Raw genomic sequence first — 17,691 nt, forward strand, 5'->3', positions numbered from 1 at the left:
CCTCAATGCCGGAACTGGGACACTATAGGATCCAATTTTCAGCCCGCTGCGACATTCAGAACCGGAGATACACAAATACCCTTTAAACCGTTTCATACTTTAACACAAAATTCTCCGCTATAAAATAAATCACAGCTTTTCACTAAACACTATTGACCCTTGTCCTCCCGGATGGATCCCAGTGTGTGTTGGTGCAGACACTGATATTAGAATGAAACATGGGAACAGGGAAACATACATTGTTATGACATAGCTAGGTGAGAACCACATTCCTGGACCGCAGTCCAGTTAACCCCCTGCTTCCCTGGTGAGGTCAGGGGGTGGCCATATGGGGTGCAACCCCTTTAATACTGGGCCACTCCCCCTCTCCCTCTACACCTCCCCTTCTTAATGGGTGACCTGTGGCCCACTGGCCCTAACGGGGAGTGGGGCACTGCTGGCACCATTAATGAACTCAGTCTCAGAGGGATAGTCCTGACGTGAAAGTCCATCAGCATTGCTGTTTTCACTACCCTTTTTGTGCTGAATAGTGAACTCAAACTCTTGCAAGGCAAAGCTCCACCTTAGCAACTTGGCATTTTCCCCTGATGCCCTCTGCAGCCAACTCCGGGGGTTGTGGTCTGTGAGGACCGTGAAAGCCCTTCCATACACATAGGGCTGGAGCTTTTTGAGTGCCCACACAATGGCCAAGCACTCTTTCTCAATGGTGGCATAGGCCACCTCTCTGGGGAGTAGTTTTCGGCTGAGGTACACCACAGGGTGCTCTCTGCTGTCGTCCCCCACCTGGCTCAATACAGCCCCAATGCCATAATCCGAGGCATCAGTTTGTATGAGAAAATGCTTGGTATAGTCTGGAGCAGCCAGTATGGGGGCCCCAGCAAGCGCAGTTTTCAGTGCCTGGAAAGCAGTTTCACAGGCAGGAGCCCAGGTAATAAGCACAGGCAGTTGCTTCTTAGTCAAATCAGTCAGGGGTTTGGCCACGGCGCTGTACTGTGGGACAAACTTCCTATAGTACCCTGCGGTGCCCAAAAATGCCATGACCTGTTTCTTGGTTGTTGGAACAGGCCACTGAACTATGGCTTCTACCTTAGCTGGCTCTGGTTTGAGGTGCCCTCCACCCACCCTGTGCCCTAAGTACAGGACCTCTGCCATCCCTACCATACACTTAGTGGGTTTTAAGGTAAGCCTAGCCTCCCTGATCCTATCAAGCACCGCAGCTACATGTCCTAAATGGGTGTCCCAGTAATTACTAAAGACAGCAATGTCATCTAAGTAAGCCCTGGCATAGCTCTGCATCCCTTCCAGTAACCTATTGACCAGGCGTTGGAAGGTAGCCAAGGCATTCTTCATCCCAAATGGCATCACTAAAAACTCATAGAGGCCACTTGGAGTGATGAATGCTGACTTCTCCCTAGCCTCCAGGGTCAGTGGGATTTGCCAATAGCCTTTGCTCAAATCCATGGTGGTCAGATACCTTGCCCCCGCGAGTTCATCTAGTAACTCATCCATGCGGGGCATGGGGTAAGCATCTGACACCGTCCCAGCGTTGAGCAAGCGGTAGTCCACACAAAACCGGGTGGTCTTGTCCTTCTTAGGGACTAGAACTACCGGGCTTGCCCAAGGACTCTGGGACGGAGTAATTACCCCTAGGGTCAGCATCTCCTCTATCTCCCTCTCCATACTGGTATTGACCTCTGCTGACACTCTATAAGCGTGCTTATGCAGAGGCTGCAGATCCCCTGTGTGTACTGGGTGTTTGGTGAGATGTGTGGTCCCTGGCATGTCAGTGAAGAGGGCCCTATACTTAGCTAGCATGTCCCTGGCTTCCACCTGCTGCCTAACACTTAACTGTGCCCCTATCTCTACCTGCTCCACAGTGTTTCCCTGCCTAGCCTCCCCTAGGAGATAAGGCAGAGCATTACTCGCCGGATCCTCCAGCAGTGGGCTACAAATGGCCATCACTGCTCTCATACACGGTGCCCTGTATTCTTTCAACATATTAACATGATATTGTGAGGACTCGGGGGTCACGTCGGTCGCAGCGTGACCTCCCCTCACCTCTGTCCGCTCCCGCGGCTGTGCGGCTCCCTCCTCGCCCGGCCTCCCTGCTGAGGGGACTTCCCTGTCCTCCCCGTTGGGCTGCTGCTGCCCCGCGCGGGGCTGGTGCTCGGCTGCCTGCCATTGCTTCTGCGCCGCATCCCCTGCTGTGACCAGACTGACATGGCCTCCATGATGACGGCCATGTATCAACAAATCCAGGCCCTAACTGACCAAATGGCTCTCCTCACTCAACAGGTACAGGACGTTTCTTTTCAGGCACCACCTGGGACCGCACCGCCACTGTCGCCAGAACCGGGTACTGCCGCGACTTCCAGCCCGAAGATCCCGGCACCTAAACCGTATGCAGGGGATCCACACGCCTGTCGCGGTTTTCTCAATCAGTGCGAGATCCAGTTTGAGATGGCTCCACAGCAGTACTCCACTGGTCGCAAGAAAGTGGCATATGTGTACAGCCTGCTTACAGGGAAAGCACTGGCATGGGCCTCCCCAATTTGGGAACTCCGTCCCGATATCACCCGTGATTACGCAGCCTTTAGACGAGACTTTTGACAGGTCTTCGATACCCCCGCACGCCAAGAAACTGCCTCTGGCTCTTTGCTTGAACTTTCCCAGGGACGTCGTTCCGTGGCCCAGTACGCCTTGCAGTTCAGGACCATAGCAGCTGAGACACGATGGGGCCAGGGGGCTTTAGTCTCAGTCTTCTGGCGAGGCTTAACAGATTCCGTCAAGGACGAGCTCACCTCACAACCCATGCCAGGGCTTCTGGAGGAACTCATCTCCCAGGCCAATCGAGTGGATCAGCGCCTTCAGGTACGTCGCCTCCAACGCCAGCTACCCCGATTTACACCCTTCCGTGCTCCTTTTCCGAGATTCTCTCCAACCACAGGACCTGCCGTCTCCCCGCTACCTGCTTTAGAGGCTCCGGACCCGATGCAACTTGGAGTCCAGCGTTTCCGGACACCAATACAGCAAGCTCGCTAAGTCGGTGGATCATGTTATTACTGCGGATCCTCCGAGCATCTGATCCGTGAATGTCCACTACGCCCGGGAAACGACCAAACCCAGTGAGTACGAAGGGGCTCTCCCTGGGTGCTAAATCTCCTTGTCCCCTTTCCAGGAAGGAACTTCCCAAGAAATTGACCATTCCTGTCTCTCTCTCGGGTCCTACCTGCCGTACCTCCACTGCGGCATTTATCGATTCCAGCATGGGAGGAAATTTCATGGACCAAGCCTTCTCTGAAAAGAACCAGATTCCACTCGTTAGGAAGAAGTCTCCCGTTGCCTTGGTCGGGATTGATGAGCGTCCGCTCACCCCGGCATATATTTCCTTGGAGACTTGCCCCATCAACCTTTCCTCTCATTCACAAAAGGAGACCTTGGCCTTTGATGTAATCCACGCCCCTGGAACTCCGGTCACTCTCGGCTTACCCTGGTTACAGAAGCACAATCCTCTCATCAACTGGACATCCCAAGATCCTATTGCTTGGAGGTCGAGGTCGGAGGAGCCGTTTCCACCAGCCGTACTTCCGCCTCGACTGCTGGCCAATGCATCCAATCCTAGGGGAGGATTGCCCGCTCTGTATGCTGCTTTTCTGGATGTCTTCTGCAAAACCCAATCCGAACTACTACCTCCTCACAGATCTTACGATTGTCCTATAGACTTGGTACCTGGATACACATTGCCCAAATCCAAATCCTACCCCCTCTCTCTTCCTGAGACGGAAGCCATGAACGAATATATCCGTGAGAACCTTAAACGGGGCTTTATTCGGCACTCCAATTCACCCGCAGGAGCTGGATTCTTCTTCGTCAAGAAAAAGGACGGTACTCTCAGACCGTGTATTGATTACCGGGGACTGAACCGCATCACGGTGAAGAACCGTTACCCACTTCCTCTCATTTCTGAATTATTAGACAGACTTCAAGGTGCTAACGTGTTCTCCAAGCTTGACCTTCGCGGGGTGTATAATCTCATTCGCATCCGGGAGGGCGACGAATGGAAGACACCCGTAGCGGCCACTACGAGTATCTCGTGATGCCTTTCGGATTATGCAACGCTCCGGCGGTTTTTCAGGACTTTATCAACGACGTCTTTCGGGATGTCCTTAATCAGTTTGTAATTGTTTATTTGGATGACATTCTTATCTTTTCCAAGAATCTACAGGACCATATCATCCATACCAAGTTTGTACTCTCCCGTCTCCGAGAGAACCGTTTGTTTGCCAAGATGGAGAAATGTCTCTTTCACCAGTCTACCACCTCTTTTCTGGGATATATTATTTCCAACACGGGATTGGCCATGGATCCTGAGAAACTTAAAGCCATAATTGATTGGTCGCAACCTAACTCCCTCAAGTCTATTCAGCAGTTCCTAGGCTTTTCCAATTATTACCGGAAGTTTATTCGTAACTTCTCCACAATCATCGCCCCGATCACAGCACTGACCCAGAAAGGAGCAGATCCTTCGTCTTGGTCTCCTGAGGCAGTCATAGCTTTTGAAACACAAAAACAAGCTTTTGTCTCAGCTCCCATCTTTCGACACCCGGACACCAATTTTTCTTTCCCCCTAGAGGTAGATGCTTCAGACTGCGGGGCCGGCGCTGTCCTATCCCAAAAGTTTTCTCCCCAGGATAAATTTCACCCTTGCGGTTTTTTCTCGAAGAAGTTTTCCCCAGCTGAGAGGAACCATGATGTGGGCAATAGAGAACTTTTGGCCGTCAAGTTGGCACTTCAGGAATGGAGACATCTGTTGGAGGGGTCAAAAGAGCCGTTCACTATTCTCACGGACCACAAAAATCTTTTATACATCGAGAATGCCCGTCGCTTAGGCCCCCGCCAAGCCCGCTGGTCGTTATTTTTCTCCAGGTTTAATTTTATTTTGTCTTACATTCCCGGCACTAAAAATGTCAAGGCGGATGCTCTCTCTAGACAATATTCTTCTGATGAGAGACCAGAGAAAACTTCAGAGTCTATCCTTCCCAAACAAAAGATCCTCGCGGTCGCTACATTCAAAAATCTTGAGAGGATCATCAAGTCTCAAAGCCACCTTCCTAGCGATCTTGAGATCCCGAAGGATACCTTATACGTGGAGGCCAAGTTTATTCCGGAGATTCTGGAATGGGGACATGCTTCCCGTTCGGCAGGACACCCAGGCTACAAGAAGACTTTGGATCTCATCCGTCGCACCTTCTGGTGGCCCAATATGGCCAAATCTATTCTTGAGTTTACCCGTGCCTGTCCGGTATGTGCACGCAACAAGATTCCTCGCCAGAGACCCCATGGTTTTCTTTTGCCCTTATCAATCCCGGAACGCCCCTGGTCCCACATATCCATGGATTTTATTGTCGAATTGCCTAGGTCGAATGGCATGAACACTATTCTAGTAGTCGTGGATCGGTTTTCCAAGATGGCACACTTTATTCCTCTCAAAGGATTACCCTCCTCACCCGCCCTAGCCGATAGTTTCTCCAAAGAAATTTTCCGGATCCATGGCATACCCACGTCCATCGTATCGGATCGTGGCTCTCAATTTGTTTCCAGATTCTGGAGATCCTTCACAAGAAGACTGGGCATTGCTTCCTCCTTCTCTTCGGGTTATCACCCTCAGTCTAATGGACAGACCGAGAGGGTCAATCAATCTCTTGAGAAGTATTTAAGGTGCTTCGTCTCTGACTCCCAGGATGACTGGACGGAATTGCTTTCCTGGGCTGAGTATGCCTTTAATTCCACCAGGAATGAATCCACTGGTGAGACACCTTTCTTTATTAATTACGACTATCACCCGGCTTGCCTACCTATTTCCAAGATCTCCTCTGGAGTTCCAGCTGTGGATGAACACATCTCCCTCCTACAGGACTCTTGGGCCAGAATTCAATCTGCACTTCAAAGGGCCTCCCTGTCTTCTAAAGTCCAGGCTGACCGGCCGACCTGCAACCAACTACAAACCAGGGGACAAGGTTTGGTTGTCTACTAGAAATATCCGCCTCAAAACCCCTTCCCCCAAATTGGCTCCTAGGTTTCTGGGGCCATTTCCTATCATGGAGCAGGTTAACCCGGTGGCTTTCCGTCTTCAACTACCCCCAAGCATGCGAATTCCTAATGTTTTCCATACTTCACTTCTCAAACCGTTCATCTCTAGCCCTCTGTTCCCGGACCACACTCTTAAACCAGATCCTGTGCTCATACAGGGCAACGAAGAGTACGAGGTCCAGACCATACTAGATTCATGTCTCTCCAGAGGGAAAGTCCATTTCTTGGTTCATTGGACGTGTTTCGGACTCGAGGAGAGGTCTTGGGTACCTTTTAACGACATCCACGCACCAGGACTTCTTAAACGATTCCGGAAAAACATCCATCCAAGCCATGGAAGCATCGTCCTGAGGCCGACCCTGAAGGGGGGGGTACTGTGAGGACTCGGGGGTCACGTCGGTCGCAGCGTGACCTCCCCTCACCTCTGTCCGCTCCCGCGGCTGTGCGGCTCCCTCCTCGCCCGGCCTCCCTGCTGAGGGGACTCCCCCGTCCTCCCCGTCAGGCTGCTGCTGCCGTTGCTTCTGCGCGCGCATCCCTTGCTGTTACGCGCATCCCTTGCTGTTACGCGCATCCCTTGCTGTTACAGAACACATTCCAGCACCAGCTAATTTATTCACTGCTCTCGCAGTGAAGCCACAGCTCCCTCCCACACGCTGGTTACTAGTTAACCCTAAACCTTATGACCTGGCAGCGTATTATGGAAACCAATCCTGGACTGCTCCTAGGGCTCCTCCAGGCCTGCCTCCGTTAACCATTGGTCAGCCACAGTACTTAATGCCTGTTCTGCCTCTCTCACATCGCTCGGCATAGTCTCTGCTACAGACGTCTATTCTGGCTCTCCCTTTGTCTTTGTGCATTCAGGTTACGACCCGGCTTGGCGGACGAACTTACCTGTCTCTGGATCCCGGCTCCCTCTTGACCCTGCAGCTTCTTCCATCCCTCGACCTCAGCTTGAACCTCGACCTTCCGGATCTCTCTCTCCCCGACCTTTGGCTAATGGCAACCACTTCGCTTCTTCAGTACCGGTACCGGCAAGTATTGCTACACCTGTTCACACCTGGCCTGGCAACGCAAAAACACCACACTCCGGACACGCTCCTTCTGCTGCGGGTGCGTGCACATATACGTCCCCACCTCAGTATAAGGGACGAGTCTGGTCTGCGGGCAGCACCGGCGTAACAGATATGTCTTATGCCTCTCTGGCTCTACCTGTACAACATAGTTGTACTCATTCAGCTTTCGGATGACCGAGTACGGTCCCGACCAGGCAGCCATCAACTTGTTCTCCCGAGTGGGTTTGAGAACAAGTACCTGCTGTCCTGGGATGAATTCTCTGCTACGGGCATGCCGGTCATACCATCGCTTCTGCCTGGTCTGAGCAGCCCTGAGGTGGTCCTGGGCCACCCCCATGAGCATCTCTAACCGGTCTCGGAGATCTACTACATACTGGATCACAGAAGCATCAGTAGCAGTAGCCTCTGTGGCGAAAATGGGGGTAATCAGCGCATTAATAAAGGCAGTGGGCTCGGCTGGTTACCCCTATTTCGTATTGGGGATGAAGGGGTTAATATTATATGCTGTTCCCCTTTTAAGACTGCTAATTTAGGAACAAATGTTATGCATCCATGAAAGACCCCCCCCCCCCCCCGGTTGGGAGATGCCGATGCGTCTAGTAGATGAAGGAATCCAGAGTCTTACAGTGTCACTTAATCAGGATGTTTCTGAGTAGCAGGTCCTGTTACTCATCCTGGATATTTCACACCTTGGGACCAAACTCCAGACATTGCGTCCCCAGAAATGAGTGGCCCCTTTTTACTTAGCAGTGCTACCAAGCTGCTTACTGAGCATGCTCAGAGTTACCTGAGCTGGCTGTAGGATTTGCCCATGTGACCTGGCAGGTTCTGATAGGAGGAAGATAATTCCTTGCCAATGGGATGAGGCTAATGTAACACTTCACAGGCCCTTGTCCTTAAAAAGGCCTGTACCCCTCATTCCTGTGTTGTTCCTGTGTTGTTTTTGCTGTTGCTGCTGTTACCTGATTTCTTCAAGCGGATAAGACCTAAGTACAGCGGCTACGATTCCAAAATGCAAGGGGTTAAAAAACATCGCAACAAGGAAACTTGCCCTGCTCCAGGATTTCGTTACCCCTGGGGATCCAGACCAATCCCAGAGAACCAGAAAGGACTTTGCACTTTCACAGAAGGATTGAACTGGCTATTTATTTGGCAATTTGCAAATGGACTACATTTTAAAAGACAATCTCCTGGTGCTGGGCACCTTTCTGGACATTATCCTCTGTTTCTCTACCCGTGAGTGTAATTATTAAGTGTATTCTGCAGTTGTCGTGTGTTTGCCTATCAAGTTAATAAATCTCAGTTTATTTTGCTCAACCTGTTCTGCTCAATCAGGATCCATGAAATATAAATGTGTTATTAAGTGCGTCTCCCGTCTCAAGCGTTTAAAACTGGTGGCATTGGTGCTGTGCCCAGCCAGGCGGAGGAGGAGGTCAGGGAACCTCCAATGATGTTTCTGGGCCACAAGCGGCTGCCCAGAGAAGTGGCCTATGCCACTATTGAGAAGGAGTGTCTGGCCATAGTATGGGCTCTCAAGAAGTTACAGCCTTATCTCTATGGCAGACACTTCACTGTTATCACTGACCATAACCCCCTAAGTTGGTTGCAGAGGGTGTCGGGAGAGAATGCCAAGCTCCTGCGCTGGAGCCTTGCAAGAATGTGACTTCACCATTCAGCACAAGAAAGGCGGTGAGCATGGGAACGCGGATGGCCTCTCCCGGCAGGACAATCCCCAAGACCTAATGACTTCAAAAACCCTCCGGTCAGCCCAACCACCAGAGGAGGTGGTCAGGGCAAACTTTGGGCTTTGAGTGGGGGAAGTTTTAAACGCCTGTGACGGGAGACGCACTTAATAACACATTTATATTTCGTGGATCCTGATTGAGCAGAACAGGTTGAGCAAAATAAACTGAGATTTATTCCCTTGATAGGCAAACACACGACAACTGCAGAATACACTTAATAATTACACTTACGGGTATAGGAACAGGGGATAATGTCCAGAAAGGTGCAAAACACCAGAAGATTGTCTTTTAAAATGTAGTCCATTTGCAAATTGCCAAATAAATAGCCAGTCCAATCCTTCTGTGAAAGTGCAAAGTCTTTTCTGGTTCTTTGGGGTTTGTTCTGGAATTCCCAGGGCTAACAAAATCCTGAAGCAGGGCAAGTTTCCTTGTTGCGATGTTTTTAACCCCTTGCGTTCTGGAATCATAGCCGCTGTACTTAGATCTTATCCGCTTGAAGAAATCAGGTAACAACAACAACACAGGAATGAGGGTTACAGGCCTCTTTAAGGAAAAGGCCCTTGGAGTTTTACATTAGCCTCATCCCATTGGCAAGGAATTATCTTCCTCCTATCAGAACCTGCCATGTCACGTGGGCAAATCCTACAGCCAGCCCAGGTAACTCTGAGCATGCTCAGTAAGCAGCTTGGTAGCACTGCTGAGTAAAAAGGGGCCACTCATTTCTGGGGACGCAATGTCTGGAGTTTGGTCCCAAGGTGTGAAATATACAGGATGAGTGTAGAGGGAGAGGGGGTTGGCCCGGTATTAAAGGGGTTGCACCCCATATGGCCACCCCCTGACCTCACCAGGGAGGCAAGGGGTTAACTGGACTGCGGTCCAGGATTGTGGCTTACACCTTGTCATGTCAGGAAACTGTATGTTCCCCTGTTCCATTATAATCCTGTATTTTAATGTTTTAAAATGCATTTCTGTATCTCCAGTTCGGGAGGTCACAGAGTTGAAATTTGGCCAATATGTGGAGTCACTGTAGGCATTAAAAACTGGCAAATTTCAACCCACTGAGCCCACCAGAATGGAACTTATTAATATGTGTAGATATTAAAGTGTATATGTATGGTATTTTGGATCTGCTCTGAAAATGCAGACTCCATCTGCTATGCTAATAGGTCATGAAGGGCAGCCGGATGATTGAACATAAGCACTGTGATCAAAAGTTAACTGCCCTGATTGTTTACACTAGGAACCAAGTACTAATCAACAGACTCTGCCACTCTAATTGTTACCTGAGGGCGGAGAATCATCAAACTGGAGTAGTTTGTAAGTGTTATGTCTACACCTACAAACAATGCAGATCGTACCAGATACTTCATTTTGGTAGACTGGTCGTCGCCCCTGATTTAATTATGGGGCTACAGAAATAAGACCCTCAGAGTCCCAGTACATATGGGCTAATTAGCTGGGGGGCATGGGTTAATCTGTGTCTCCACGTTAGGGATTGGATACAGATAATTGTTCACCAATAGGCTGTATTCAATGTTAAGAATAGGGTTACACAGGTATATAAACTGTGTCAACCCTACAGTTTTTAGTTCTTCTTCTGATACCATCTTGAATGTCACTGGATTGCTGGAGAATTGCTAGCTGATACTTCTCCATCCCCCAACCCTAAGTAAGTGTTACCTTCTTGTCTGTTAATTGTACTATATTGCTGTGTTCACCTTTTTTAAGGAATAAATATATTTTATTATATCTAAGCCTCGTTCAGTTCAACCCAGATATTTGGTGTTCATTATATCTTGTCATAAGCTACCGTGACAAGCAGTACTGATGTTATTGAGTATATGGGTATGGATGTTATTGAATATAGCAGTACTGATGTTATTGAGTATATGGGTACAAATGTTATTAAGTATAGCAGTACTGATGTTATAGAGTATTGCTGTTACGAGTACGCTGTTAAGAGTACGATGTTCGTGAGTATAGGAGTACTGATGTTATCGAGTATATGGGTATGGATGTTATTGAATATAGCAGTACTGATGTTAATGAGTAATTGAGTATAAGGGTACTGATGTTATGAGTAATTGAGTATAAGGGTACTGATGTTCTTGAGTATAGGAAATACTGATGTTATCGAGTATATGGGTATGGATGTTAATGAATATAGCAGTACTGATGTTATTGAGTAGTTGAGTATAAGGGTACTGATGTTCTTGAGTATAGGAGTACTGATGTTATTGAGTATAGCAGTAATGATGTTATTGAGTATAGCAGTACTGATATTATTGAGTATAGGAGTACTGATGGTTTTAGGAACACTGAAAGATTAAGATGCATGGAGAGTGTTAATAAAAAGAGAATAGTGGCAGAGTATTAGGCACATTGAGGGTATTGGTAGCATTGAGAGTGTTAGGGGTATTAGGTACTCACTGGGCCCCATGACATGCTTCTTCCAGCTAGAAAGTACCCTCCAACTGTCCCTCTATTGGCACGACGCATGGACTGAAAGAGAGCCAGGTAACACGAGAGACAGTCAGGTAAATAAAGACAGCTGGGTAACGTGAGATGAAGCCAGGTAAAGAGTCACCTGGATAACATTTGAGACAGCCAGGACACATGAGAGACAGTCAGATAAAGAGACGGCTGGATAAAGTTTGAGACAGCCAGGACACACAGTAGGTGAGGTTGAATAAAGACATTCGTTTATTAAGTTCAACCTATGCTAAGTTTAGACGACAAATAATTTATCCTATATCCGTACTTACCGTATATTGATCCAGAGGAAGGCAAACAAAAAACCCCAGTGTCATATTGTAAGAGACGTGTTCAGAGGTACACAATGGAGATCATTTAAAGTGAAACTAAAATTAGGCTTTATTGCGCCTGTCCCTTTAACACAGCAAAGCATTCAAAATAAGCCAAACAAAAACCTACTTCGCTTTGGAGAATATCTACACAAGTAGTTCAGCCCTCTCTAACTGCGTGGTTAGCTAAGCTGTTTACCAGCCCCAATATATATACACATATATATATATACACACAGACATACAGATATACAACAGTCCCATAAGAAACTGTTATCTGTTTCTTGTAGCTGTAGGGAAAGGCTTCTCTGCTCTGCTGGCTTCGCACCATTGTGTGCTATGGAAATATCAGGATCCAGGTTTAGCAATCTTGTCCCCTTTGTCTTGCTGTCAGCCTGCAATCTCTTTGCAGCTCAAGACATCTGTTCTTCCTTGGTTCAGCCCCCAATTGTGAGACTAAGGAATCCTCTTCCTGTGTCTCACATGACACTATTTCACAGAGCTGTGATTGGGCAGGTGGAGTTGGTTGATTGCACACCAGCAATTAACCAGCACACTGCTGGATTAGAGGCAAGTTTCTGAACAGGGATAAGTCCTTGTTACACATATCATCCAATGATATCCTCATAAGGGGAAAAATACGTTCCTTCCCGACTCCAAGAATTGGAAATCGGATTACTCCCTGGATCAACATCCTTCCCATGTTTACTTATTTGGTATATCCCTGTATACCTTTCCTTTCTAAAAATATGTCCAATCTTTTTTTGAACAAATCTATTGTATCTGCCATCACAGTCTCCATGGGTAATGAATCCCACACTGTAACTGCCCTTACTGTAAAGAACCCTTTCCTTTGTTGCTGGTGAAATCTCCTTTCCTCCAACCTTAAGGGATGGCCCGAGTCCTTTGTACTGCCCATGGGATGAATAGTTAATTTGAAAGCTCCTTGTATTGTCCCCTAATATATTTGTATATAGTTATCATATCCCCTCTTAGACGCCTCTTTCCTAATGTAAATAAGACTAATTTAGCTAGCCTCTCCTCATAAGTTAGAATGTCCATCCCCTTTATTAATTTGGTGGCTCTTGTCTGCACTCTCTCTAGTTCCATAATGTCTTTTCTAAGGAGTGGCGCCCAAAATTGTACTCCATATTCAAGGTGTGGTCTTACTAATGCTTTGTAAAGGGGCATAATTATATTTACTTCCCTTCCATCCATTGCCCGTTTAATGCAAGATAAGATCTTGTTTGACTTTGCAGCTACTGCATGACATTGGGCACTATTGCTAAGCTTGCTGTCTACAAGCACTCCTAAATCAGCAAAGATGGAGACTTTGCTCTCGATCGCAACTTCAAGGTCATTAATAAACAAGTTAAAAAGCAGGGGTCCCAGTACTGATCCCTGAGGTACTCCACTCACGACTTTAGCCCAACTTGAAAAAGTTCCATTTATGACAACCCTCTGTTCTCTGTCCTTTAACCAGTTTTCAATCCAGGTGCATATATTATTACTGAGTCCCATTTGCTTTATTTTGTACACCAGCCTCTTGTGTGGAATGGTATCTAACACGAGACAGCCAGATAAATAGACAACCAGACTAACAGAGAGTTAATGTGACAGAGAAAGAATGTGACAGATAGAGAGACCGCCTCATCTTTGTATTAATAACGAGACAGTTAGATTATGATGAGGCACTCGGAGAGTGCCGAATGATGATACAGTTAGAGAGTGCCGAATGATGATACAGTTAGAGAGTGCCGAATGATGATACAGTTAGAGAGTGCCGAATGATGATACAGTTAGAGAGTGCCGAATGATGATACAGTTAGAGAGTGCCGAATGATGATACAGTTAGAGAGTGCCGAATGATGATACAGTTAGAGAGTGCCAGTGTGTAACGAGTGGTCCCATTAACCAGCAGCTTTTACACAAATTAAGCACATTCCTGCTTCATGTAAACAAGGTCATCAGTTAATGAGCAAACAGGACAGCACAGAGCATCGCAACACTCGGGGCATCACAACATGCAGAGCATCACAACATGCAGAGCATCACAACGCAGAGCATACAACGCAGAGCATCGCAACACTCAGAGCATCACAACATGCAGAGCATCACAACACTCAGAGCATACAACACAGAGCATCACAACGCAGAGCATCACAACACTCAGAACATACAACACAGAGCATCACAACACTCAGAGCATACAACACAGAGCATCACAACACTCAGAGCATACAACACAGAGCATCACAACACTCAGAGCATCACAACATGCAGAGCATCACAACACTCAGAGCATACAACACAGAGCATCACAACATGCAGAGCATCACAACACTCAGAACATACAACACAGAGCATCACAACACTCAGAGCATACAACACAGAGCATCACAACACTCAGAGCATCACAACATGCAGAGCATCACAACACTCAGAGCATACAACACAGAGCATCACAACATGCAGAGCATCACAACACTCAGAACATACAACACAGAGCATCACAACACTCAGAGCATCACAACATGCAGAGCATCACAACACTCAGAGCATACAACACAGAGCATTGCAACATGCAGAGCATCACAACATGCAGAGCATCACAACACTCAGAACATACAACACAGAGCATCGCAACATGCAGAGCATCACAACACTCAGAGCATACAACACAGAGCATCACAACGCAGAGCATCACAACATGCAGAGCATCACAACACTCAGAACATACAACACAGAGCATCACAACACTCAGAGCATACAACGCAGAGCATCGCAACACACAGAGCATCACAACACTCAGAGCATACAACGCAGAGCATCGCAACACACAGAGCATACAACACAGAGCATCGCAACACAGAGCATCGCAACATGCAGAGCATACAACGCAGAGCATCGCAACACGCAGAACATCGCAACACGCAGAGCATCGCACAACTCAGAGCACACAACCAGAATATCGCAACATGCAGAGCATCACAACACTCAGAGCATACAACACAGAGCATCGCAACATGCAGAGCATACAACACAGAGCATCGCAACATGCAGAGCATACAACACAGAGCATCGCAACATGCAGAGCATACAACACGGAGAGCATTGCAGCATGCAGAGCATCGCAACACGCAAAGCATACAATGCATAGCAACGCAACATGCAGAGCATCGCAACATGCAGAGCATTGCAACACGCAGAGCATACAACGCAGAGCATCGCAACATGCAGATCATCGCAAACATGCAGAGCATACAACGCAGAGCATCCGTCTGTGCTGTACCCTGCAGAGCATCGCAGCCTGTGCTATAATCTGAAGAGCATTGCGCCGCAGCCTGTGCTGTAACCGGCATCGCATCGCAGCCTGTGCTGTAATCTGCAGAGCATCACACCGCAGCCTGTGCTGTAACCTGCAGAGCATCGCACCACAGCCTGAGCTGTAAGCTGCAGAGCATCGCACCAAAGCCTGCAGAGTATCGCAGCCTGCACTGTAACCTGCAGAGTATCGCAGCCTGTGCTGTAACCTGCAGAGTATCGCAGCCTGCGCTGTAACCTGCAGAGCATCGCACCGCAGCCTGTGCTGTAACCTGCATCGCATCGCACCGCAGCCTGTGCTGTAATCTGCAGAGCATCGCATCGCAGCCTGAGCTGTAACCTGCAGAGCATCGCACCGCAGCCTGTGCTGTAACCTGCAGAGCATCGCACCACAGCCTGTGCTGTAACCTGCAGAGCATCGCACCACAGCCTGAGCTGTAACCTGCAGAGCATCGCACCGCAGCCTGTGCTGTAACCTGCAGAGCATTGCACCGCAGCCTGTGCTGTAACCTGCAGAGCATCGCACCGCAGCCTGAGCTGTAACCTGCAGAGCATCGCCACCTGTGTTGCAACCTGCAGAGCATCGCACCACCGCCTGAGCTGAAACCTGCAGAGCATCGCACCACAGCCTGAGCTGTAAGCTGCAGAGTATCGCACCGCAGCCTGCAGAGTATCGCACCGCAGCCTGAGCTGTAACCTGCAGAGCATCGCACCGCAGCCTGAGCTGTAACCTGCAGAGCATCGCATCGCAGCCTGAGCTGTAACCTGCAGAGCATCGCAGCCTGAGCTGTAACCTGCAGAGCATCGCACCGCAGCCTGAGCTGTAACATGCAGAGCATCGCACCGCAGCCTGAGCTGTAACCTGCAGAGCATCGCACCGCAGCCTGTGCTGTAACCTGCAGAGCATTGCACCGCAGCCTGTGCTGTAACCTGCAGAGCATCGCACCGCAGCCTGAGCTGTAACCTGCAGAGCATCGCCACCTGTGTTGCAACCTGCAGAGCATCGCACCACCGCCTGAGCTGTAACCTGCAGAGCATCGCACCACAGCCTGAGCTGTAAGCTGCAGAGTATCACACCGCAGCCTGCAGAGTATCGCACCGCAGCCTGAGCTGTAACCTGCAGAGCATCGCACCGCAGCCTGAGCTGTAACCTGCAGAGCATCGCATCGCAGCCTGAGCTGTAACCTGCAGAGCATCGCAGCCTGAGCTGTAACCTGCAGAGCATCGCACCGCAGCCTGAGCTGTAACATGCAGAGCATCGCACCGCAGCCTGAGCTGTAACCTGCAGAGCATCGCATCGCAGCCTGTACTGTAACCTGCAGAGCATCGCACCGCAGCCTGAGCTGTAACCTGCAGAGCATCGCACCGCAGCCTGAGCTGTAACCTGCAGAGCATCGCACCGCAGCCTGTACTGTAACCTGCAGAGCATCGCACCGCAGCCTGAGCTGTAACCTGCAGAGCATCGCACCGCAGCCTGAGCTGTAACCTGCAGAGCATCGCACCGCAGCCTGAGCTGTAACCTGCAGAGCATCGCACCGCAGCCTGAGCTGTAACCTGCAGAGCATCGCACCACAGCCTGAGCTGTAACCTGCAGAGCATCGCACCGCAGCCTGAGCTGTAACCTGCAGAGCATCGCATCGCAGCCTGAGCTGTAACCTGCAGAGCATCGCACCGCAGCCTGTACTGTAACCTGCAGAGCATCGCACCATCACTCACCCACAATCCCACCCCAATGACGATCAGAAAGTAACCCACGATGACACAGATATCCGCAGGGTTACTGGTCTTTGCTGTGGGTTCCAGAGGGCTGAAGGGAGCGGTCTCTGGCACTTTCGTACTCTCCATGATGCTCTCTGTGTGTGTCTCTCTCTCCCTGTGTGTGTGTGTCTCTCTCTCTCTGTCTCTGTGTGTCTCTCTCTGTCTCTGTGTGTCTCTCTCTGTCTCTGTGTCTCTCTCTCTCTCCCTGTGTGTGTCTCTCTCTCTCCCTGTGTGTGTCTCTCTCTGTCTCTGTGTCTCTCTCTGTCTCTGTCTCTCTCCCTGTGTGTCTCTCTCTCTCTCCGTGTGTGTCTCTCTCTCTGTCTCTCTCTCCCTGTGTGTGTCTCTCTCTGTCTCTGTGTGTCTCTCTCCCTGTGTGTGTCTCTCTCTGTCTCTGTGTGTGTCTCTCTCTGTCTCTGTGTGTCTCTCTCTCTGTCTCTGTGTGTCTCTCTCTCTGTCTCTGTGTGTCTCTCTCTGTCTCTGTGTGTGTCTCTCTCCCTGTGTGTGTGTCTCTGTGTGTCTCTGTGTGTCTCTCTCTGTCTCTGTGTCTCTCTCTCTCCGTGTGTGTCTCTCTCTCTGTCTCTCTGTGTGTCTCTCTCCCTGTGTGTGTCTCTCTCTGTTTCTCTGTGTGCCTCTCTCCCTGTGTGTGTGTCTCTCTCTGTCTCTGTGTCTCTCTCTCCGTGTGTGTGTCTCTCTCTGTCTCTGTGTGTCTCTCTCTGTGTGTCTCTCTCTCTCTCCCTGTGTGTGTCTCTCTCTGTCTCTGTGTGTGTGTGTGTCTCTCTCTCTGTCTGTGTCTCTGTGTGTGTCTTTCTCTCTATCTGTGTCTCTGTGTGTGTCTTTCTTTCTGTCTGTGTCTCTGTGTCTCTCTCTGTCTGTGTCTCTGTGTGTGTGTGTGTGTCT

The 17,691-nt window shown here is 49.2% G+C and overlaps 1 protein-coding gene across 1 annotated transcript in view; it reads right to left on the reverse strand.

The window, feature by feature from the left end:
• LOC142484922 (sodium/glucose cotransporter 2-like) overlaps positions 1 to 16,881 on the reverse strand; it is a 36,506-nt gene extending 19,625 nt beyond the window's left edge. Inside the window, exons 1-2 of the mRNA XM_075584174.1 lie at positions 16,753 to 16,881; positions 11,339 to 11,410 (exon numbers count right to left, since the gene is read on the reverse strand). Of these exons, the coding sequence (XP_075440289.1) occupies positions 11,339 to 11,410; positions 16,753 to 16,881 (201 nt within the window). The remainder of the gene's footprint in view (positions 1 to 11,338; positions 11,411 to 16,752) is intronic.
• Between the last annotated feature and the right edge of the window lie 810 nt (positions 16,882 to 17,691).

The sequence above is a fragment of the Ascaphus truei genome, unplaced genomic scaffold (assembly GCF_040206685.1).
Source record: "Ascaphus truei isolate aAscTru1 unplaced genomic scaffold, aAscTru1.hap1 HAP1_SCAFFOLD_467, whole genome shotgun sequence".
NCBI lineage: Eukaryota > Metazoa > Chordata > Amphibia > Anura > Ascaphidae > Ascaphus > Ascaphus truei.